The 20,166-nt window shown below is 35.0% G+C and overlaps 1 protein-coding gene across 2 annotated transcripts; it reads left to right on the top strand.

Annotated features, from left to right (window-relative positions):
- The first annotated feature begins 15,603 nt into the window (after nt 1-15,603).
- On the top strand, nt 15,604-19,391 carry LOC141045063 (uncharacterized). Of its 2 annotated transcripts, none has more exons than XR_016501176.1 (7): nt 15,604-16,137; nt 16,477-17,037; nt 17,127-17,223; nt 17,557-17,877; nt 17,970-18,272; nt 18,391-18,538; nt 18,728-19,391. XR_016501176.1 is itself a non-coding variant. In XM_090247954.1 (7 exons), exons 1-7 carry the CDS (start codon nt 15,864-15,866, stop codon nt 19,006-19,008), a joined length of 1,869 nt encoding a protein of 622 aa, XP_090104080.1. In that variant the 5' UTR covers nt 15,604-15,863; the 3' UTR covers nt 19,009-19,391. The 2 variants fall into 2 exon arrangements, 1 of the variants encoding a protein (XP_090104080.1); XM_090247954.1 differs by having other exon boundaries at nt 17,970-18,156.
- The last annotated feature ends 775 nt before the right edge of the window (nt 19,392-20,166 follow it).

The raw sequence follows: 20,166 nt of genomic DNA, 5'->3' as shown, positions 1-20,166 counted from the left end.
TTCAAAACTTTCAAATGCACCTTATATCACAAAAGTCAACTATCTTAGAGGCAAAGTCAAACCTCTTTATATCTTATAAATTAAAAATTGGTAGAGCAAGTTGTTTGTACTATTGGAATTGTAGATCTCAAAAATAGAGTAATATGTCAACTCAAAATCCAAGAATAAGGAGGTTAGTAAATCCAGGTACATCCTTGTAATCCTAAATCCTAAACCTTATAAATGGGCATACATTTTTAATCCTAAATCCTAAATCCTAAATCCTAAAAATCCTAAACTCCTAAACCTTGACTCTATTGTAATTAATTTTTCAAGGCAATTACAATGGTATATATCAAGTATATGTTAAATTATAATTTTATTATTATAAATCCTAAATCCTAAATCCTAAGATTCCATAGTCAATCTTAAATCCTAAAAAGTCAAATTCTTCATATCTTTCAAATGGAAATAGCATAAGTAAATGTTTTTATACCATTGAAATCACCACTATCAAAAATGAAAGAATAAGTCACCTTCAAATTTCAAAATTCTAAAAATATAAGAAATTATCAATTCTAAATTTTATTTTCAAAACCTCCATATTATCCAAATCATATACTTTTTGGAAAAACTAAGTATACTATTAGATTCATGATATTTTAAAATATGAAGGTAGGTAACTTCAAAATGTTGAAGTTCATCATCAATAAAAAAAAGTCAAATCTATCTTCAAAAATCACTTCTATCTTTAAAGGTTGAAGAACCTATATCTACCAAATAAAGAACTATAAGTAAAGTTAATTGCACCATTGGAACTACAACCCTTGAAAATGGAAAAGTAACTCAATTCAAAATCTCTAAAAAAATGTATTCATTTTTAGAAAATATTCATTTAATCTTAAATCTTAAATCCTAATATTCTAAACTGTAAATCCTTAAAACATAGATAATATAATTTTAAAATACATATATATATATATATATATATATATATATATATATGTATTATGTATTTAGAAATTAATATAAATATAATATCTTGTAAAAAAAATGACATATATTTACATATTCTATTCAATATATTATTGTAGTATCCAAAAGCTTCTATATATTTATTATATATTTTTAATTTTTTTTCATATATTAATTAAAGGAATTTTTTTATTTTATTTTAAAAACATCATATTTCTTAAATTACAAACTTGTTAAAGATATTAAATATATCATTAGAATCAAAAGCGTAATAAATAGAGAGGTAGGTCAAATCAAAACTTTCAAAAGACAAAGTACAAAAAAGATGGACTTAAAATTACATCAAGTCAAATGCCTTATATTTCAAAATTAAAAAATATGTATAGGATTTCAAGTCCATCATTAGATTTTTAGACCCTTAAAATAAGAAGACAGGTCAAATCAAAATTTAAAAATATTTATTCATATGTAAAATCAACTCACTAGTCAAAATGGTCAAATACTTAATATCTACAAATATATACACTTTTAAAAAACTTCAAGTACATATTTAGAATAGACGACCTCCAATTGACTCTAATAGATTTTTCAAAAATTTCAAAAATCCTTGTATGACAAAAATCTAAATCTTAAAGTCCAAATCAAAGTAGATATATTTTCCAAACTATGAACATGTGGAAGAAATCATTTGTCAAAGATATGAATTTTGAAGAAAGAAATCCTCAATACACTCTTATGTCACTAAAAAGAATTAGAAAGTCACTCAAAGATGATATAATATTCAATTAGAATGACTATTGCCAAAAACAAAAAGACTAGAAAGTCTTGAAACAAGACTAAAGACTAAAAGGGCATTGATAAGAGTAAAGAAGGCTTTATTCTTACCTCTATATATACTTTTAACTAGGAACTATGTGGCAATGTCCTATAACACCTCTAAAATATGTTGACTTTGTAAGACATGCATCTTAACTTGCAAAGCAAGTTTTTTATATGCATGTCACATACTTAGCTTATTTTGCAAGCTATCAATATGCGGTTAACTTGTTGTTTAAGTTTCTAACCTATCAATCAACTACAAATACATGTAAAGTCAAAGCAATGTCTATGAAGCTTCTAAAAAGCTTCTCTAAAAGGTATTATGAAATTAATTTATTTTTATTTACTTTTACTTATTTCTATCTTATCATATAGGTATTTAATAGAATATGTATGTATACCTATGACAATAATTACACCATTGAAATCCTAGATATTATAAATGGAGAGGTAAGTCAAGTCAAAATCTAAAAATATTGATGCCCAAGAACAAAGACACCCTTATAATCCTAAATTCTAAACTTCAAATCCTAAACTTTGAATCTTAAGTATTTATATCTATCAAATAAAAGAAACATAAGTTTAGTTAATTCCAACATACATATAAGCTTAAATCCTAAATCCTAAACATGTAGTAAGATACATCAAAGGAAATTTTGATTTTGAACTTTACTATAAATCAAAATAAAATAGCAATGTATAAATTTTCATTGATGTTGATTATACCTCAAAATACAAAGATCTATAGGATGTTAGTATTTTATTATAGTTAGAATAGCAATTACATAAAAAAATAAAAGACACTAAACAATAGTGAAATCTTTAATTGAATTTGAATATGTAAGTCTATCTATTAGAATTCCAAAAGCCATTTGGTTAAGAAGATTATCTATTAGAATAGGAGTCATACAATCTTTATTGTTGATGCTCTCACTTAACAATAGCAACAACAAAAAACTTATGTAAAAAATTCAAGATAATTTTATCCTAGTTTGGAACAATCAATCACTAATGAAATTAGCTAAGAACCTTATATTCTATGCAAGAACAAAGTACATTGAAGTATATCATCACTTTATCAAAGAAATACTAAATTCAAGAAATATTAGTTTGTATTATAGATAAGTTCATAGTCTTTATGTATATATATATATATATATATATGTATTTATTAATCCATTGCCTTGAAGTACATTCAAGAAATACTATACATTATTGAAATTAATCAAGTTTTGAAATACTATTCAAATTTCATACTCTATAAACTCCAGAGCCTCTTTACAAGATTTATAACTTTTGAAATAACTACACAAGTGAGTCAATTATGTGAATCATACTACTTATAGTATCTTTTCTATATGTAAATAAATAACTAAGCATAAGATACTTAATACATCATGTATTTCTAGTCTCAATTAATATAGCTTTTTTTTGATGCTTTTGACCATGAAGCAATCTTCAAATTACAACAATAATTATGGCTCCTCGACTTGTAGACATGTAAGACAAGCCATAGCATATAATCCAACTTACTAATATTGTAGATATTTATCAAACATTGATAAAAAAAAAACATTGTTAATCATGGCATCATATCGGCATCAATCCATGAGATAATTATTTGTGCAACCTTTGTTATGGCTATATAATACCAAACTATACCACAAGCATTGACAAATCCAATTGAAAATAGTTATCATTTTGTTATGCCACTAATCGAGCAAGAAATAGAGTGACCTCTTTTTTATTTTTATTTATTTATATTTATTTTATTGAAACAAATGAAAGATCTTTTTTTTATTGGTTCTATATTCAATCAAATGTGGCATTAAGATGATTCTTATCCAAATGAGAAAATAATATCATCCAATGTGCCATACAATAATTTATTACTTATATTAAATCATGCGATGGTCAAAATGTCTCTACATAAGTCTTTTACAACATGTAAGATTATCATTCTAAATCTTGATCAGACTCATTGATAGAGGTGTGATTAGCATTTTCAAATTCATCGACAAAGGCATGATTTGTAGTATATATACTAATAATCAGATTCATCAATAGCGACATAAATTTTATAGTGAAGATGGCTTTGGCAATGGTTGATTTGGTACTATTGCTAAATTTGATGCTCATGGTGCCGATCGCAAGCACGGCAAGTAAGAAATTCAAGTGGCCCAAAGCATTGTAGATGTGTATAGAGCCAATTTTGCCTATGCTCATGTAATTGCAAACGCTACCACAGTCATGACACCGATCTACCTCAACTTATACGTTGATAATTTTCTCAATTCCAAAAGTAAGGCACTCAATACAAGGTTTTATCTCCCACACTATAAGCATTGGATAACCATCTCCATTCATGAGGATTAATATTCATCATAGGCAAGTTTATGCTTGAATTTGAGATTTAAAATGGATTTAAAATATTCTACATTTTCATGTTTAGAGTTTGCCAATGTTTACAACAAACTATCAAAATAATTAATAACTATCATAGAATCTCAATAATGGAACAATGTTTTTGAAGCATGTATTCATGGAAGACTCTTTTCAAACAATTGGCAATTTTTTTAAAGCCAAATGTGCTCTTTTGAATAGATTTGTGATGTTCTCTATACTCATGTGATAAATCTATGCTGCATCTGTAAAATAGAGTTTATTATTAGAGTCCAGATAAGGATATCAAGAAACTTGAATTGTACTTAGAAAAGGTCACTAGTATTGAAAAGTCTAGGTTGATTTGGATAGAATTTACATGTGCAACAAAAGGTCCGTATCAACTAGTATAGAATACGTACAGGAATGGTATATATCACATTCTTGAAATTGGAGGCATTGACTTGTTTGTCATCACAAGTGTGCTGAATATGCCGTGGCTGGTAGTTATTGCCTCATTTGTTCTAGCTGTTGTTGTTGTAATTAAGGCGCCCATCACCATAAGTCAAATCCTATCTCTTGTGTCTATATGAGATTATATTTGACATTTCTGTTGTGGATGTAATTAATGACCTATTTTTTAAGACGCTTCATCATTTTGGTGCACGGCTCTTCTTCAATGGCAATATATTGCCACAAAGGTGCAACTTCGTATAGCTGATGTAATTTTTCAACCAGGCTAAAGACGCACTCTTGTGCAAGAATGACATCAATGCCATCAATCGCGCTTATGGTGTTGCTTTGTAATAGGCACTAATGGACCTACGAATAAGCTTTGGTAGCGATGGCATGAAGATCGTCTTCATGGATAACTATAATGCAAATATTCAGACCTGTACCAACTTGGTGAAATATAATAAGTTTTATCCAATACTCTCACAAATCAAATTATCTTGAGGCAACTTCATAATGATATTTTTTTGGCAAAGTTTACCAACACTCTATGGGCATGTTGTAGTTCTAGAGGATCCTACAACTACAACTCAACTTTTATATGTGGCAACATTAATTCATGCCACTAGAAGCAATTGGCATGTATGAGACTTGGGAGCTATGTTTCATGGAATGGAATTCATTCACCTAAAATTAGATGATTTTTATAAAAAACAACTGATTGAGTTAGATAACATTATGATTATCAGTAATTATCAATAGAAGAAACCTTTACTAGTTTATGAATGGCTAGGTATCAACAAAGTATTAGAATAGTATCACCTAAGTATTACATAGATGTTAGTTCGAGAACTGGACTTCTACTAAACCAGGTAGACTTCTATCGCAGCCATCGCTTGTTATTGCTACTATAAATTTAAATGCAAAAGATTATATAACTTCATCAGATATTTGAATCCTTATATTGAAGCCCCAATTTATTGAGGAATATTTTGATCAAAAAATGTAGAACGGAGAATATTTCTAGCACTAAAGGCTATCTCTTTATATTATACTCAAGCTCTTTACTCTGCAACATGAAACATATTATCAATAACTGAATTATCAACAGTTGCAAGTACTCATACTTCAAGCTCTATTCTAAGGTAATCGAAGCAACACAACAAAATAAGAGCTAATTTTGAATGGATTTGATCACAATAAGTAGATGTTTCAACAAAATTTCTAAATTCTAAACGAAAAGAAGAAGTTCCAGCCTTTTGGAGTTACAATGAAGTTAAAAATCCAATTAGAAAATATATAGATCTATTTTGGAGAAGTGACACAATGAATATAGATAACCTTGTATTTGCTATGGTGAATCTTCATTCAGCACTTGCTATACACACCAACAAGACTTGCAACTTATAAATGCTTAGAAAGCTTCTTTGCCCTCCATTGATATATCAAGGACCTCCATTGGATCATTAGAAGTTTGAGCATTCCTCGGAAGAGTAAGCGGCTGCATGCTTGAAGGTGATGCAATCAAATCTCTGGGAACTATCAATGGGCACCTTTTCATGATCATTTGTCGCTAACTCATAGATGGATACCTATGAATCATTATAAAATTTACCACGACTACAACAATTATTCCACGATCATTTGTCGCTATCTCATAGATGGACATCTATGAGTCATTATAAAATTCATCACTACTACGACAACAACTCCAATCCATTCTACTACGACATGCTCATTCGACTGTAACTTAGTCCAATCTCTATGATAATGATTGCAAATGCTTTCCTTTCTTTCACATATTTGACTTCAAATCCTATACCCTCTAATTCCATTAATAACAAGTAAAATATACAATTAATTCGTTATCCAACATAGTTCTTTGATGCCCGAAGTTGAAATGATGACTTTACATAACCACAATACTAGAGATTGTGTGTTGTATGTTTTTGTGTTGATGGTTGATCAATCACTCTACTTCCTATAACTTGTAAGCAGCTTAGGCTGCCTAATTCTAATAAGATATCGTCTAAAGTTAAATTAATTGCAATGTTTGGTCCACCTGACACCTCTTCTGTAACTTGTGTAAAAAAGAATATCAATGTAAATATGTGGCAATAGATACAAAAAAATGATCAAATATGCCTATTATGGCAATTAAGAATTAATTAAAATAAATTTATATTCCAATAGTTGAAATCAAAGCACTTCCTTATAGTTCAGCTATCTTCTACTTAGTACCTACAAAAAGTCAAAGCATTACAATACATTCATTATACATGATCAAAATCAAAAAAAATAAATAATAATGCACTCATTGTTGCAACAAAAATAGCATACTTCAATGGAAAAATATGCAAACCATCTTTTGTTTCTTGTTAGGAGGAGGATGTGTAGGTGGCCTCTTAATTGTTTCATTTTTTTTCAACTTGTGTTGTTTGTGCATCTAAATCATGTTTGCCAATTTGGTATCTCCCCATATTCAAATAGATAATCTCTGCATGTTTTGGACGTATAATTGAATTAGGCTTTTTAATTTGTTTATGTTATAAATTAAAAAATATGTATAGAATTTTAAGTCTACTACTAGATTTTTAGAGCCTTAAAATAGAGGGTAGATCAAATCAAAACTTTAAAATATCTATTCGTATACAAAATCAATTCAATAATCAAAATGGTTAAATACTTAATATCTACAAATGTATGCACTTTTTAAAAAATTTAAGCACTTATTTAGAATATCAACCTTGAAATGGATCTGATGGCTTTTTGTAAAAAATTTAAAAATTCTTGGATGACAAAAGTCAAAATCTTAAAATCCAAGTCAAAATAGCTATAGCTATTAAATTATAAATATATATATATATATATATATATAGAAAAATAATTATACCACTGAAATCTTAGATATCATAAATAGAAAGATAGTCTAATTCAAAATCTAAAAATATTAATGCCAAAAAATCAAACTCACCCTTGTAATTCTAAATTCTCAATCCCTATTATCCAAAATCTTAAACCTTCCAACACAATCATCAACCACCAACTATCCATCATAATCACTAATCATTAACCATCACTTTGGTCTTAACTAATCCAATTTAAGGATTTAGGCTAAGATTTGTACCATCAAAGGTTACATCCTTCAAAATTCTACAAAATTAGATTTTATTTATGTAAGTCATATTCCAACTTGTTCAATTATCACAATATAAAGAAAAAATAAAAATAAAAATTTTAAAGCATAATTAAGAGCTCACACTTGTTTGTGAAGAAAAAAGATGGATTTTTATGAATGTACATAGACTATCGAGGATTTAACAAGATCACTATCAAGAATGAATATCTTTTATCTTTGAATTTAGGATTTCTTAATCAACTCAATCAAAAAAAGATCTATCCAAAAATAGATCTACAAAGAACATACAATTTGATCTACATCAAAGAAAGAAATGAATTAAAGACTTTTTTTTGAATTATATATGGATATTTCTAATATAATAACATGCCTAAATTTTAATGCACCAACTGCTTTTTAACATTTTTTGGATGACATTTTCGATAAGTTTTTTCGATGATTATATCATTTATTATTTAAATGATATTTTAATCTATTCTAAGGACATAAAAGAATATGAACTTTATGTTTGTTGTGTATTACAAAAACTTAGAGATATAGGATTATATCCCAAGATATAAAAGTATATATTCTACACTACTCAAGTTGATTTCTTAAGATACATTATTTCTAATGAAGGCCTTATGATGGATCCCAAGAAGGTTCAAACTATTATGGATTGGAAGATTTCCAAAATATTCAGAGATGTGCAATGTTTTTTGAAATTTTCTAATTATTATTGGATCTTTATCAAGATTTTTTTTTTAAGTTGCATATCTTCTTACTTGTTTGACTTATAAAGACAAACTTGAATAAAGCAAAGAAGTTGAAGCATCTTTGGAAGTCTTAAAGACAACATTTATTTTTGTATCAATCTTATATCACATTGATTATTTCAAGGTATTTCTTATAAAAATAAATGCATTAGATTTTGCTATAGGTGTTGTTTTGTCACAAATAGGAAGAGATGACAAGCTCTACTTGGTAGCTTTTCATTTCAAGAAATTTTCAACAGTTGAGATTAACTATAAGATCTACAAAAAAGTGCTTCTTGCAATCAAAGAATCATTTTAAGAATAACTTCATTATTTAAAAAGTGCATCTAGTCCAATTATCATATATACAAATCATAAGAACCTCAAGTACTTCATGTTGGTACATATTTTGAATTGTTACTAAGTCCATTAGAACTTGTTTTTATTAAGATTTTTATTTTAAAATCACTTAAAAAATAACAAGGTTTGTCAAACATCTTTTTTAGATACTTTTAACTTTTGAAGGAAAGAACATTTTAAGTAGTTGCTAATGGTCAATAGAGTACAAGTGTTGTTAGGGATATCCCATAAGTTTAGGTGCTGGTCTATAGTACATTAAAGTACAAGAGGAGGGCTAGTCCTACGAGATATCCCATATGGATTGTAGCACTTGGTACCTTGGTACTAGTATATAAGGAAAGGGTTGGCATGGGAAGAATTATCTCATACCACACTCTATTTGTTAAAGTGCAACCTTGCTGGTCCTAACTTACTTGTATAGAGTATGCTTTCTATGTTTTAATAGATTATGGGCCCACATTCTCTTACGAAGTGAGTATTTCTTGCATTATTTCTTTGTTGCTTATTTTTCGTGGTTGAGATCATATGGTAGAGTGTTGCTAGTGAATTGTTGAAGTCTTTGTTCCTAAATTTGTGAGTCTATGAGCTTAGTGCAAGACTTTGATAGTGTCTTTGCTGAAGGAGCACTAGTATTTGAGAGTTATATGAAAAAGTGAGTCATTTTGAGTGAAGTGACGTTAGAGAGACGTTTGAAAGTCATAAAATCACATTACAAACCATTCTCTACGATTTAGACGTAATTTGGACTCAAAATATGTAAAAAGATGCAAAACAGCGAATTCTGGGTTTGTAGTTCAGCAATCTTTAAGTAGTCATATCTTTTGCATTACAACTCCAAATCAAGAGTTTTTTGGACCTACTTGTAGCTTGAGATGGCTTCTTTTGAGGGTATTAGCTTAACAGTTGTTGAAAAGTTTAGAGGTGACAAATTTCACCACTGGAAGGCCAAAATAGAACTACTTTTGGCATCATTGGATCTTTGGGAGATAGTAGATGAGGACGAACTTGCACCTGGGGTAGAGGCAAGCATCAAGGAGCAAAAGGACTTCAAAAGACGAGAGAAGAAGGCTTTTGGCATAATTGCCACTAATTTAGATGAAAGCAAGCTTGCTCATGTCATTTCTTGCAAAGGGGCAGCAGATGCATGGAAGACTCTTTGCAATGTCTATGAAAGTAGGAATCTCTCCAATGTGCTATGATCAAGGCAAAAATTCTTCACCGTGAAGATGGAAGAAGGTGAAGATCTCATGGCTCATGTGAATAAGGTAAAAGCACTTGCAAACCAACTTACTGTTATTGATAAGCCTTTACTTGAAAAAGATGTTGTGATGACATTGCTCTCAAGCCTTCCGGACTCCTATTCCTCCCTCATTGTGGTATTGGAGTCCATTTCAAGGAAAGACCTCACTTTGGACTATGTCACGGCAAGACTAGCCCATGAAGTGACCAAAAGAAAGCAAAAGGAGTCTATTGGGGAGCAATCAACACTATTTACAAGACCAAGTAAGGCAAGTGCCCCTTTTCAACGTTATCCTCCTAAAACTTATTATATTTGTGGAAAACCAGGCCATTTTGCTAGAAATTGTTTCAAGGCAAAGAGAGGAGAAAGAGAGAATGCCAACAATGCTTTTCAGGACCATGGAGGTGAAGACTTTGCATTCATGGCAAAACAAACTACTTCTATGCTTGATATGAGCAAATGGATTGTGGATTCCAGATGTACCAAACACATGACTCCATACAAGTGTTTATTTAACACTTATCAACCAATTCCAGCAACCAAGGTTTGGTTAAGTGATAATGGTATGGTACAAGCCATTGGAATGGGCACCATTGTAGTGGAGGTGGTGGTGAAGGGCATAAGCAAGAGAATCACTCTCAAGGATGTGTTGCATGTGCCAAAGATGAAGAAGAATCTCCTTTCGGTGAGTAAACTTGTAACTCATAGGTGCAAAGTACAATTTAATATGAATGGATGTTTTGTGAGAACCATGGAAGGCAAAGAAGTAGCAAAAGGGACTAGGGATGGCAATCTCTATATTATCAATTGTAAGAGGATCAATGGAGTGGAGGTTGCTGCCTTTGCTGAATTTCCATCAAATGAAGACAAGGTGGGCATTTGGCATCAAAGACTTGGGCATTTGAATGCCAAAAGCATGAAGGAGCTTCAATCCATGGTAAGTGGCTTAGACCTTGGCCATTCTACCATGAATCTTGCTTGTGAGGGATGCATTCAAGGCAAACAACATAGGACACCATTTCCTAGTGGAGTTGCAACAAGAGCAAGTCAATTATTGGAGCTTGTGCATTCGGATGTTTGTGGACCCATGAGGATACCATCTATGAGTGGAGCAAGGTACTTTGTCATATTTATTGATGACTTCTCAAGGAAGGTATGGATTTACATCATCAAGGCCAAGAGTGAGTGTTTTGCCAAGTTTAAAGAGTGGAAAGCACTTGTGGAGAAGCAATGTGAGCACAAGATTAAGGTGCTGCGATCGGACAATGGAGGTGAATATTTGTCCAAACACTTTGATGAATTATTGAAGCATGAAGGCATTGTAAGACAAACCTCTACTCCCTACACTCCACAACAAAATGGAGTTGCTGAAAGAACAAATCGCACCATTGTGGAGATGGCAAGGAGTATGATTCATGCTCAAAAACTTGGGTATGAATATTGGGCGGAAGCTGTGGTAAATGTCGTGTATACAAGAAATAGGTATCCCACAAGTGCACTTGAAGGAATGAATCCCCAAGAAGCTTGGACTAGTAACAAACCTTACATATCCCACATGAGGATTTTTGGGTGCATTGCATATATCAAGGTTCCAGATAGTATGAGAGGCAAATTTGATGCAAAGGGCACAAGATGTATATTCCTTGATTATTGTGAAGGCACCAAGGCATATAGGCTGATGTGTTTAGATACCAAAAAGATCATCAAAAGTCGTGATGTAGAGTTCTTAGAGCATAAGAGTGGTAGTGAAAAGTGGGAGATGTGTCCAAGTGAGAGTAGTGGTGTGTTTGTGGACACATCTTCAATTCCAGCAAACAAATAAGAAGATGAAGAAGAGCATTCTCAAAGTGAAGAAGGAGAGGAAGATGCCATGATAGAAGAGTCCAATACTATGAAGACTTCAATTCCAACAAGATACAACAAGGACAATGAAGAGAATGAAGATGAAGAATACCAACCAATGAGTAAGACAAAGAACTCCATGAGCCATACAAGGCAGCAAGAGGTGCATGAAGGCTCATCCTCCTTGCATGAAAGAAGATATCCAACACGTGAGAGAAGACCACAAGGTGAATGGTGGAAGAACCACATCTTTCCACAAGTAAGTGAAGACCATGCCAATATTGCTCTTCTTGATGATCTATTGACTTTGTGTGATGCAATGAGGTGTGGTGATGCAATGAAGTGGGAGATTGCTATGCAAGAAGAATACAAATCTCTTATGGACAATGAGACATGGAAGTTGACTCCACTTCCACCAAATCGATCAGCAATTGGATGTAAGTGGGTGTTTAGAACCAAGAGAGATGCTATGGGTAATGTTGTGAGGTACAAGGTAAGATTGGTTGCCAAAGGCTACTCACAAGTTGCTGGAGTGGACTTTAATGAGGCATTTGCACCTGTGGCCAAGTTCACCACCATTAGAACCATAGTAGCAATTGGAGCATCAATGGATCTTGAGATGTATCAAATAGACGTCAAGACAGCATTCTTGAATGGAGAATTGGAAGAAGACATCTACATGGAGCAACCTCAAGGATTTATTGAACAAGACAAACACTACCTTGTTTGCAAGTTGAAGAAGTCATTGTATGGACTCAAGCAATCACCAAGAGCATGGTACCAACGCATTGACTCATTCTTTGTGAAGGAAGGTTTTGTAAGGAGTGAAGCTGATCATTCTTTGTATGTATTGCAAGCCAAGGACTTCTTGCTGGTTGTGATCCTCTATGTAGATGATTTAATCATCTTAAATAACACCATGGTAAGATTGGATTGGTTGAAGAAGAAATTGGAGGGAGAGTTTGAGATGAGTGATTTGGGAGAGCTCCATTATTGTTTGGGTGTGGAATTCACAAGAAGTAGAGAATCAAAGACAATCACATTGAGCCAAAGCAAGTACATTGAAGAAGTGTTGAAACGATTCAACATGGGAGATTGCAAGCCCATTGGAACTCCTTTGGAGGCCAACTTGAAGTTGATGAAACTCACGGATGAGGAGTATGCTGAAGTTGAGCATCAAATGCAAGGCATACCATACAAGGCAGCAGTAGGCTCAGTCATGTATGCAATGGTAGGTACAAGGATGGATCTTACATTTGCGGTAAGTGTTGTAAGCCAACACATACCAAAATCAGGTCCTATGCATTGGACAACCATCAAGAGAATCATGAGGTACTTGAAAGGCTCTTTGAACCTCAAACTATATCTTGGAGGAGATAATATTGTATTACATGGATATTGTGATACGGATTCGGGTGGAGATGGAAACGATAGAAGGTCAACAACGGGCTATGTATTCTTTGTTGGAGTGGGAGCCATATCTTAGAATTGCAAGAGACAACCAACTATTGCAAGGTCCACAATGGAGGCGGAGTACATGGCAGCAAGTCATCGAGCAATGGAGGCAATTTGGTTGAGGTTGTTATTGGCAGATATTGGACTTGTGCAATTGGAGGCCACTCTATTGAGATGTGACAATCAAGGATGTCTTGCTTTTGCAAAGAATCCAAAGCATTATGCAAGAACCAAACACATTGATATTCAGCATCATTTCATAAGAGTGAAGATAGAAATGGGGGTTATTGATATGATGTATTGTGAAACTAAAGACATGTTGGCTGATTTATTGACAAAAGCCTTAGTTAGAAAAAGACACAACAAGTTGAGTAAGGCATTACGATTGATACGTAATTGACTAATAGCAAAGTGGGAGTGTTGAAGGAAAGAACTCTTTAAGTAGTTGCTAATGGTCAATAGAGTACAAGTGTTCTTAGAGATATCCCATAAGTTTAGGTGCTGGTCTATAGTGCATTAGAGTACAAGAGGAGGGCTAATCCTACGAGATATCCCATATGGGTTGTAGCACTTGGTACCTTGGTACTAGTATATGAGGAAAGGGTCGGCATGGGAAGAATTATCTCATACCACACTCTAATTGTTAAAGTGCAACATTGTTGGTCCTAACTTACTTGTGTGGAGTATGCTTTCTATGTTTTAATATAACTTGCACCAAAAAAATAAAATGTAGCTTTTAATCAATAAAATATAATTTTCTTAAAGCTAGAGCATTTCATCTTTGAACAATAAAATCAACATTTATTATTCATTCAATCTTTTTCAAGCAAGTTCAATTAAGTATGTCCTTTAATCCTCTTGTTTATGATATTAAGAATAATTCTTTTAAGTCTCATGATACTTCTAAGTTCAAGTTCAAGAATAAGCTATTTCATTTTGAAGGATGATTATACATTCAAAAAGGAAAAAATACAAGATAAAAATAGATTAATTTCATAAAATCTTCTAGAGAAGCTTCAAAGATGCGGCTTTAATTTTATACTCGTTTGTAGGTTAGAAACTTAGTCAACAAGTTAGCCAATTGTGACATATGTTGGTAGGTTGTAGAACAAGCTAACTATGTGGTGCACATATAGAAAACTTTTCTTTGAAGTTAAGATATATGTCTCGCAATTTGAACACATGTCAAAGGTCTTATATAATGTTGTCATGTAGCTCTTAGTTAGATAGAATACATAGTGGCAAGAGTGAAGCCTTCTTCACTCTTATCAATTTCTTTCTAGTCCTTAGTCTTATTTCAAGACTTTCCAATCTTCTTGTTTTTGGCAATAGCTATTCTAGTTTAATATTATACAATCTTTGAGTTATTGTCTAGTCAGTTTGAGTGATACAAGAGTGTCTTGATCTTTCAATTCTTTGAGATTCATGTTCTTGACAATTTTGGCTTGTAATAGCACCATTACAATTAGAAAATTTACCATCAATTTAAAAATATATATATATATATATATATATATACCTACCAATTACTAACATACAAAGTGATCTATATAGACAAATTTCATCACACTAATGTAAAAATAAAAGTAAAAAATTACCACAATCTTTTGTCATTAGTGGAATGAAAAATAAAAATATTCAGTAGGACTATGAGAATAAAAGTATGTGACAATTTGATTCAACAAGTGAGTTCATAAGTAAAAACGAGTTGTTATTTATGCAGAATGAAAATTCCAATTAATCACCACATTGAGAATGTTGCATTTCAACTCCATTCAAACAAATTTCATGCAAAGTTGGCCTATTCTTTATTTGTAATGGAAATTTAGAAATAATTTTTATTTTATGTTTCAAATTTTTATTAAAATATTGGTGATAGCAATAGCAAATCTAACCATATAGATATAGTGTAAAATTCAACATCAACTACTTTTGTGCATACATCACCTCCACATTCTTCTCCCGAGTTGTATTTTATAATGGATCCTCACAAAACTTCAAAAACACAGACTCCCTGTAACCTCAACACGTAAAAATCGAGCCCAGCTTTTTACCAATGCAATAACGGGCGTTCCAAGATACGGTACCTACTTTAGGACTGGTTTGGCTAGGTGATAGTTTGAACGTGGTTTGGGATTCGGTTTAGGTGGGTATTGGACAGTTTTGATCTGGGTATCGGGGTGCTCGTCGAGGTTTCGAGTTAGGGTCTACTTCGTCTCATTTGCTTCAACTCAGCGACTTCTTTCTGACGATTGGGAAGTGAGGTGCTGGACATTTATGCCGGTGGACATTCTGGACGTTGATATAGATAAGTTTGCTGCACATGGATGCTGGTGCAAGGGGTCTTGAAGTTGGTGGAAACGGTGATGACGACTTGTGCTCTGAGAGTAGCGTGGAGAAATCATCGTCTGGGGGTATAGGGGGTCGTGTTCCTCAGATCGGGCTCGCCTCGTTGGTTGCTTATTGAATTGGGTCGTGGAGAAGAATGGCTGACGGTGGTGGAAATTCGGAAGAGCAGATACGAAGCGTGGATGGCCAGATACGAGACTTGAACGACCAGATTCAAAGCGTGCACGAGCAGATAAGAATAGTGGAAGAGAAGATAGGAAGATTGGAAGAGGAGATCAACAGATGCCCTGGCGATGAGGAGAGGAAGCTACTGCGGGGCAAGGAAGCGCTACTGCGCGGCAAGGAAGCGCAACTCCGTGACGAGAAAGCGCAACTCCGGGACGAGAAAACGCAAATCCTGCAACGACGAGGTCACTCCTATCACCCGTCACTTGTCATTGAAGGCCCATCTCCTCAGGTTCTTTGTCTTTTAATGTTTCCGGGGGGCTTCCGGATTACTGGGGGAAGTTTAATTTCATGGTCGTGGCATAGGTTAGGATAGTTTACTTCATTGACCTCGATTGTTCCGTAGCCGGTTCTTTGTTGCCGAACTAGGTGTTCTGGGTTATGTTTACTCTTTATTGTGGGTCGTTTGGAGGCGATCCGTCCATAGGGTTGTCCTAGAACCTGTTTGGATCCTCCTCGGATCGGTGACGCTTGTGAAGGTGCGTGTATATCAAGTTCAATCTTAGATTGTGTTGTGCATGCAGACCTGGGCACAGAATATGAGTGGCTGGTGCAGAAGGTCGTGCCGCCGACTCGCTCTTCACGGGCTGGCGTTTACCCAAGCAGCTCGAGCCATGCACGGATGTGGTTACCTGTCAGAGTAGAGCATTGGGATGTAATGAACGAGATCGAAGAATTTCTAGAAAGCGCAGATAGAAGGAGGCGTGTGTTTCGAATGGCTGTCACCGCTCACACTCAGGACACTAGGCTGATAGAGAAGAATGAGATTCCACATATCGATTTTATCCTGGGGGAAATGGTACCTTTTATGCAGAAGAAGGAGCCGCAGTCTAACTTTTTCTTCAAGCGAGAATACATAATCTTCAGCAAGAGAAAAGGCGGAAATGACGGGATAGGATCGAGTGAGGGTGCGAGTTCAAGTGCCATGGTTGACGTTTATTCCGGAAGCCCTAGAGCAGATTTCGTAATCACTTTAAAGGAGAAGAATGCTTTGGTCTTCGAGGTCAAGAATGAAGGTCTGGGAAGTGACGGAGATGACCCCTGGTTTCTCCATCGATTTTGGACAGACTGCTCTTGCACATCAGGTTCTATCTGGCCCTATCCCATATTTTCATAGTGTGTTCCAATTCTTACATTGTTGCAAGCATTCTGACAGAGGTTCCAATAATCGCAGGAGAGGGCAGGTGCGGGTTCGCCGTTTTTGGCATCACGCCATCTCAAGGTGAAAGGATCACCCGCTGTATTAGTCAGTTGTATGAGTACATGGTTCTGTAAGCTTCTTTTGAACCCCTGATTATCTCGGTAGTTTTTCCTCTTGGCTAGATTCGCTTGGAGCTCAGCGTTTACGTGCTTGGCCTTTGCCTTTTCCGATCCCAATAAACAGGAAACCCTTTTTCTAACAAGCTGCATTCTACTGCCTGTTGATCCTGGTTCTACGTTGACTCACTTAAGATGATCTTGTTCTCTTCTTCTTACTTGTATCCTCCCTTCGTCCTGCCAGTGGGATTTTCTCGTACCGTCTTGGTTTCCCGATCTACGTTTGGCAAAACGACATGGAATGCGTGGCAGTTCTCATTTTGCTATCCCTTTGCTCTGAGTTGCAGGTGTAAGGTGGGTTACGGTGTTCTAACCGATGCAAGAAATTGGTATCTCTTCAAACGGGATAATGCCGGCTGCCTCAAAATATCAGCTGGTATTACGGCGAGTGCTGAGCCCCCGCGTGTGCTCGCTGCGTTGTCATATTTGGTGCACGCTGCTGCAGTGGATAACTCTGAGTTTGGTGACCCAACGGGGAATGGCCAATTTCCCTTAGTTCATGAAGCTGCCCCCTCTGAACATTCCGACGAAAGCAGTGATGACGACATCAATGATCGAACCTTTACAGCACGTGTGAGCCAAAATATCTCTTCCTCTGGAAAACGAAGGTAACTTGTCCAGCCAGCTATTCAAGTTTGTTCCATGAAGTCGGACACGTAGTCGAGAGCAAATGGTGAAATGACAGCAACTGCATTTGCAGGTCTGAAAGACATAGCTCGGGTGGGGCGCAGCTGGCTTTGGAAGATGTCCCCGCGGAGGACCTGAACCTGAAAAAGGCGGGCGGTGTCATAAGTAGTGAGGGGTGGAGTGGATGCGTTGTTAATGGCCGTTTGCGTGGCCAACCTGTTGCATTGAAGTTTGCCCACTTAGGCACGGAACGTGCGGAGGTGAGCCGGAGTTGTGTCATGTGGAAATGTTGCGTTCACATCTCACAGTGGCTGCTACTTCATCTAATCCGGGGACTGAGGAGGAGAGGTCCTGTTTGTGACATCTTTACTGACAGGTAGTCTTTGGTAGATGCAACGTGGAGCATGCTGGTGTTCAAGTGCACGTGCAGTTTGCGGCACTTACCTGTTTGTGATCTGACTCTGCCCAGCCCATCTTTGGCCGCGCTTGTGCAGGCTCTCCTGAAGGAGGTGGTTGCCTATACGAGGATGGAGAAGCTTTGGGGGGTTTTTGTTCCTCGATTAATAGGATATGGAACCACAAATAACGGTCGGGTTGTATTTATCGCAACTGAATTGATTGACGGTGTTGAGCTTGGAGAAGGTAGGATTTCTTGCAAAACTCTCAGATGCGGAGCATCCTACTCTCCGTATTCTGGTCTTGAGGGTTTCTCGTAGCCTGGGCATGGTGATTCTATGAAGTGTGTTTTTTTGAAGGGCCAATACCTTTGACCACCTGCAATCTGCTGGCAGAGTTGTCATTTATTTGCCTTTTGTGGTGATTATGTTTCAGTGGCGGTGACCCGGGAGGTGGAGACTGCAGCGCTTGAAGCGCTTGCTGCAGTCCATGCATGCGGGTTGCTTCATGGAGATGTTTCCTTAAGTAACATTATGGTTGTGTGGGGAAAGAAGCCTACTGTCCGCATCCTGGATTTTGGCTTCTCGTGTATTACCAGCAACAAGAAGTTACAGGAGGCAGAGCGCGTGCGCTTAAAGCGTCTTTTTTTCACACATGGTGGAGCAGCGGGGGAAGAAGCAAATGATGCAAGATATCCTTATATTCTGCCTTGTTAAATGCAAGGCAAGCCCTTGTCCAAGGAACGTTCACTTATCTTGTTACAGCTAGAAGTATCGTGTTAATGGCATCAGAGCAGGGTCAACTCTCCATTTGGAGAGTGCTATCGTGCGCTTGATACTTTGCGGCGTGTCTAGAAACAGAGAGATCGTGAATTATGCATTTGCATCCATGCTCGACTAGGTCCAATTTGAACCAGCTGACAGATTCTGACTGGTTATGTGTATCTGTTGCTGAAGGGTTATATGTATCTGTAGAAATTGATGCCAGCAGGCAGGTAGGCGTGCACTATTTTTTGGTCTCAAAGACATACATTGATAAAACATGATGTGCAGAGGGGACGTTGGATGTACTTTTAAATAAAAGATTGGATTGTGACTTCTATTGTCAACTGTTATGTTGAAGTCCAGTGAGGGGAAGTTGCTTAGCAGTACACTAAGTAAAATCAACAGTGTATTACAAAATATGGATTTGTAATATAGAATATGGGAGGGAGAAAGGTAAAAGTCAAGTAAGAGAAGAGGGGGAGGAGGTGTGGTGATAATCACAAATCTTGGGTGTACATATTGCATCATCTTGTCATTCAATACATGAGGCTAGTAGGTGGTTCCAATTGGTCATTTTTCTTGTCTACAAGTTTCATTAGTAGTGCCAAATCATGTAGCCATAGGTTGCTTAGATGGGTATGGTGGATTTTGAATCTAAACCAATGCCATGGTGTGAAGTGTTTAATTAGTTGGATTTTCGTGGCTTGGCAATTAGAGTGATGTGTACATGAGATTTGAATTCTTTTGTTTTGTTTTTTGTTTTTCTTTTTTCTTTTTCTGTTATATATATATATATATATATATATGTAAATATTTATTATTATTATTATTATTTTCTCCCCTGCTAATGTTTAAATTTCACCTAAACTTGAAGTTTCTTTCATATATCCACTTAGATTCTCAATTTTCTTTCTGTAGATAAATTATTTTGTGAGAGCAAGGTTAAATTTGTAAAAATAAATATATGAAAAAGAAAACATGGAAGAAGAAACCAAAGCATTTAGTAAGAAAGGAGATGGAAAAGAAAATCTAAATGCTTTGGTTAAAAAAAAAGCATGGGGAGAAAAATTCCATCAAGTGTTTAATCAATAAAGAGGCATGGAGAGAAAA

Source organism: Physcomitrium patens, chromosome 26, assembly GCF_059467195.1.
Source record: "Physcomitrium patens ecotype Gransden chromosome 26, ASM5946719v1, whole genome shotgun sequence".
Classification (NCBI taxonomy): Eukaryota; Viridiplantae; Streptophyta; class Bryopsida; order Funariales; family Funariaceae; genus Physcomitrium; species Physcomitrium patens.
The sequence above is the reverse complement of the archived record's forward strand: the minus strand, read 5'-3'. Positions and strand labels throughout refer to the sequence as shown.

What these genes read in the sequence shown, in the direction of transcription:
- LOC141045063 (XM_090247954.1), top strand. Translation starts at nt 15,864, where the DNA reads ATGGCTGACGGTGGTGGAAATTCGGAAGAGCAGATACGAAGCGTGGAT. An exon ending in GCAAATCCTGCAACGACGAG is followed by an intron (nt 16,138 to 16,476) that starts GTCACTCCTATC and finishes TTGTGCATGCAG; the next exon opens with ACCTGGGCACAGAATATGAG. An exon ending in TCTTCCTCTGGAAAACGAAG is followed by an intron (nt 17,878 to 17,969) that starts GTAACTTGTCCA and finishes CTGCATTTGCAG; the next exon opens with GTCTGAAAGACATAGCTCGG.